Genomic DNA, 5495 nt, shown 5'->3' with positions numbered 1-5495 from the left:
TCCCTATCCAACTTTACTACTCTATTCTCCCTATCCAACTTTACTACTCTATTCTCCCTATCCAACTTTACTCCTCTATTCTCCCTATCCAACTTTACTACTCTATTCTCACTATCCAACCATACTTCTCTATTCTCCCTATCCAACTTTACTCCTCTGTTCTCCCTATCCAACCTTACTCCTCTATTCTCCCTATCCAACTTTACTCCTTTATTCTCCCTATGTCCAAAAATCGTATACTAGGAATATACCTATAACTGTTAAGTCACCTAGAATAGAAATGAGTAAAATTGCTTAGGTCAAATGTTCCATGCGCTAAATTTATCTCACTTTCGATTGACTGCTAAACTACAAAGTGACCGGATACCACCTAATAGTTTAATTTCACTTTTACAAACTATTTCTGATGATTTACCAAAGACCAACATTATAACTAACGTACTCCAGTGTACATTTGTACTGTGAAATGTGTATTACGTACACAATAAACTCAACAATGTAGATGTAAAACAAGTAGATACAGAGGTACGTAAAAACATTAAAAATTCTCTGATTTGAATACTAGCCTTAAAGAACTGTATTCGGAGTAGGGCGGTTCCAGGATTTAAACCAGGGGGGGGTACAGATTTTACCTCCCCCTCCTGTAAAGATTTTACCTCCTCTTCCATCCCCCGACGAGGTGGGAGTGCAGAAGTCCTCAATTAGTAATCACTGCCACCCAAATGTATTTAGCAACATGCGCGCTCCTCAATTGGTAATCTCCACCAAATCAATTGGTAATCAGACAAAAAAAAGCGTAACATTAAAAATCGTTTATTTCTTAGAAATAAGACCATATTGACCTCTGTTAATGGCCCTACGGTGTACAATATTGTTAAAGCTTTCTTTGCTCCTCAGTTTCGAAAAAAATCTTTAAATATGCCACATGAAGCACTATGAAATAAAATTATGTTTTTTTAACCTAAAGCGCGTGCGCCCTCCTCAATTAGCAATGAAGCGCAAGAAATAATTAGTAAACAATACTTTATTTTCACTGGTGGGCATGATGAGACTGATCTTTCTAAATTGTGTGTTCTTTCTATGGATATAATTAGTTTTTCTGAAAATGTTGAACTCGAGTAGGCGAAAACAAAAATCTAAACACTCTGAAGGTTTTTTGAAAATATCTTTTAAATGGAAATAGATATTACTTTGGTAGGAGTGAGGTGGTAGGAGTGAGATAGTTTTTAGTAAACAGGCAGCCCGACCTTTTAGTATCTTAACTCCAATCATGAAATGCAGTCATTTAATCAGCGAATTGGATCTAAGATTCGACTAAAATAAACTATGCCTTTTTTCTTAGTTTTGTTGACCTAACCAATCTAAAAAAACAAATTGAAAATTTAGTTTAAGCCAATACAGATGCCATGAAACCCCGATAGATGCCGAAAATTGTGTTAAAATGCATTAAATTAAAATATCAGAAAACAAGATTTTACGATGATTACAAATTGAGGTGGTGCAGATTACCAATTGAGGAGTGCGCATGCTGCAAAACACGTTCGGGTGGAGGTGATTACTGATTGAGGACTTCTGCACTCCCCCCCCTCCCCGAGTTGGATAAAATCAAGGAGCATGGAATATTAAGGGAGATGGAATCGACCCGGCCAATCCTACCATATGATATACATGCTTTGTAAGTTTGTAGACAGTACTTCATTAGAATAAGAAATATTTGTCTAATGTACAAAATTAGGGTTTCCAGCGAAAAGGAAAAATCGTTTCTCGAAAGTTTCGCTTCATTTTCGCGTTTCGTTCACTCGCTAAACATACGAAAATTTGGCTTCTGCAATCTGTTTCGCGAAAAAATGCTATAATTTCGCAAAAAAATAATGCAAAAATTTCGCGAAAAAATAATGCGAACATTTCACGAAAAAAAATTTTTGGAGACAAATTTTTGAAATTTTGATCATTCATATAACTGGGGTCACGATAAAAAAGGTGAGCCCGATCAGTTCAGCAGTTTCAACGTTTATAGAATACAAGCAACCAACCCAACAGACAGACAAGCAAAGTATATATATATATATATATAGATACTATAGTTTACAACTGAATTTTATTATTTATGTATGTTTGTGTATGGTTCAAAAAAGATATGTTTAAGTACCAGAATACAAAAAATAACGAAAAATAACGTCTAGGTTTTGATTAATTATAGTCCTGTAAATGTTGACAAATAATGTGAAAGAGAAATAAAAAGGTTTGATATGACAGAAATAATAATTAACAAAATGTGTTTAAGTTAAAGTTTAAGCTCTTTCCAAAATTCAAAATTTTCCAACTGGAAATTTCCATAAGGAGGGGCACCTTCTAGATGCAGGAATTCCCTGAAAAGGGACAATTTCCAAAATTTCAATTTTCGTCAAAAGTGGCAACTTAAACTTAAACTTAAAATTTGAATTTTCCAGATTGTAACTTTCCAAATAATAATTTACTCCGATTGTTTACAATAGGGACTCATGCATTACATGAAGAGAGCGAACAATGTTTAAAGACAGAAATCTGAAAATACTATTAGTGTACACACTTTTTCTAATAGACAAACATCACTTGTCTACTCCAAGTTATCTCCGGTACAGAGTACTACTCATACTACTGATAATACTGCATGATGATTTAAAACGCTCCGGGATGTTTAACCAGAAACGTCATGGTCATGCAGTTCTTTGGTATTTCACGCCGAATTCAGTAAGAAGCAAAAAACATGAACTTCGTAGATAATTACTGAAACCAGTTTGATCTAAACTTCAGTCAGCCTTTGGGATTGTTTATAGCATTTTACAAAGATACCTACTTTTCCAGTATTTTATACACATATTTACATAAATTTCACTAATAGTAGATAATTTATTTGGTGTACATATGCTATCGCTAATTAAAATTCGCCCTGAACTTGGAAAAATCCGGAGTTTAAGTGAATGAAAGACACTTCAGTTCAAATGAGTTTTTATCTTTTGAAATAAACCGAATCCCCCTGCATTTGTGCATACAAGCAAGACACTTGCTAGTATGTGAAGGACAAATATGATAAAAGATAATGACACCTATTGCATTATTACCAAAATTGTGTTTGTTTCTAATATCTTAAAATGCATACTTGTTTTAAAATTTTAAAAAGCGATCTTTTTCAAAAATTATTGTATTAAAACAAACACCGCCTGGTTTCAATATGTACGCAACAGCATATAACTTTCCTTGTCTTATTGCCTTGGTTTAACCTATCTATCGTGTGAACCATACTGAGACAGTAACCACGTAACCAGTAACCACGTCCTGAATAATAAATCTAAATAATTGATTAAACCTTTGAAATCTGGTTTTCTTCAGCAGTTAGTATATGCATTCAGCTATTATAACGGGCCCACAGAAATTCAGGAAGCTCTTAAAATTGCGTCATTGTTAAATACCCGGTCAACTTTAAAGTGTCTTAACGTCTTGACCTTAGATTTTACTTCACTTGCCTCATTTACACTTTACACTTTAAAGTACGACAAAGAATTTGTTTTAAGCTTCAGTTTTATTACGTAATTAGCAAAATTATTAAAGAGTTTTGTTTGAAAGCGTGCAAGTGCAACGTTTGGATTTCTGTGTCCCTCTTAGTTTCATTACAAGTTAAAAACAGGTTTTATTGTTTTTGTTTTCGATGTCTTCATATTACAGAATTCCTTACTGCTTTTATAATCAATAACTTTGCAGTTTAAAATAAAAAAAAACAGCTATTAAACAAACAAATAGTTTAAACCTGGTGTACATATTTTTTTTTTTGATTTTCATGTCCTGTAGAACAGAGTAATTGATTTTTGAGAGAAATTCTGAAAGCGCATACGTTTTTTTAATTCATCTATTTTCTCTTAATTTTTTTAATTATCCACCGTTTAATTTCACACAAAAATAAAATAGATATGGTATATATATAAAGTAATGATTAAAATACTTAAAATAATAGAAAATATATTTTTCTCATCCCGTTATTCTGCTCCCCATGCTGTTGCAATACATCTCTTTATTTCATTGCTCATGCTGTATAGAAATCAATCTTTCCCTTAATTTTCTTTCTGATATTATTTTACTCAATTCCATTGTTTGGCCTTTCTTATGCATATGCAATAAATCTCAAAAGAAAAGTAAAAAGCTTATTTTTTTAAATGTGGAGTCAAAAATGAAAAAAATAAATCTCTTTTAAATTGTTATTCTTGTTTCAGGCGAATGTTTACCGGCTCCTTGAAGAATATGAACATACAGGAACTGAACTTAATTCGGATTAAAAATAGTTTGAATTGATTTCTAACTCTGATTGTTTTACAACTTTGTAACCTTATGTAGTAGAACTTTATAATTATACTATGAATTTTTAAAAATCCAGAGCTGACAACTTTAGAATGGTGGATATCGGGATTAATGCTTGATCCTCTCTTTTAGATAATCTCAAGATTAACATAATCTTGCAAGATTATCTTATAAGTGTATGAAAAACTGTAATCATCTGAGAAACTGTAGCAGCCAATCAGAGAAAAGCGGGCAACCAATGAGAGAACAGAAATATTCTCATTGGAGAATAACTATTAATTACTACTTAACCGGGAGATTAAGGGAGGATAATTAAATTGAGGGGAAAACCACTTAGCCGAGGGCCTCCAAGACCTTTTTGGGGTTCTAAACCTCAAGTGNTAAACTAGGTGTAGTTTACTATTTTATTCAAAATTGATTGAGAGAGCGATAAATGTAAAAATAAAATTAAATTAGAGAACTATTTATTTGATAAATCTGTATGGATCACAGGGAGGATAATTACTTATCCTCCCTGTAAAGAGGGAGGATAAGTAATTATCCTCCCTGTAAATAGGGAGGATAAGTAATTATCCTCCCTGGAATTAAAAAAGGAGGGAATTTAAGGTTGGTTATTTCGTTGAACAGGAGATTAAACAATTAACGGATATCCAAGGAGAGAGAAAAAGATTGGATTAGGACAAAAATGAAAAGTTTCACAGTGGATATTCGGATCAAGAAGTCAGGATTAAAGTTTATCCATTCTAAAGTTCCCAGCTCAGAAGTCGTGGAGTTGTATATATCAAAAGGTTAACATCATGCATGTTGTAAAGCTATGAGAATAAAAATTAGAATTTGAGGCAAATGGTCAATTTTTTTAATATTAATACTATCACAGTCCGAATACATATTAAGTTTAAACATTTAGAAAAGAGTTGGTTGGATGACGTTCAGGTCCCTCGTTCTGATTTGAATTTGATTACATAGATATATATTGATAAATATACAAATAACAAACATTGGAAATATCATATTTATATCCGTGTAATTTGGAAATCCCGAAGTGAATAAATTCAATCAATTCAACTGATAAATTATTAACAATTTTCTGGAATGATTAAAATCAAAGTGATGTTAAAAAAATAACAATAATAATAATAATAATTATAATAATAAATTAACCAGTT

At 32.2% G+C, this 5495-nt stretch overlaps 1 protein-coding gene across 1 annotated transcript in view; it reads left to right on the top strand.

Moving 5' to 3' along the window:
• LOC111706758 (uncharacterized) overlaps positions 1 to 5495 on the top strand; it is a 44782-nt gene that overhangs the window by 27750 nt on the left and 11537 nt on the right. Inside the window, exons 3-4 of the mRNA XM_023479687.1 lie at positions 4245 to 4284; positions 5237 to 5262. Coding sequence (XP_023335455.1) covers positions 4245 to 4284; positions 5237 to 5262 — 66 coding nt within the window. The remainder of the gene's footprint in view (positions 1 to 4244; positions 4285 to 5236; positions 5263 to 5495) is intronic.

This window comes from Eurytemora carolleeae, unplaced genomic scaffold, assembly GCF_000591075.1.
Source record: "Eurytemora carolleeae unplaced genomic scaffold, Eaff_2.0 scaffold655, whole genome shotgun sequence".
NCBI classification, from domain to species: domain Eukaryota; kingdom Metazoa; phylum Arthropoda; class Copepoda; order Calanoida; family Temoridae; genus Eurytemora; species Eurytemora carolleeae.
The sequence above is the reverse complement of the archived record's forward strand: the minus strand, read 5'-3'. Positions and strand labels throughout refer to the sequence as shown.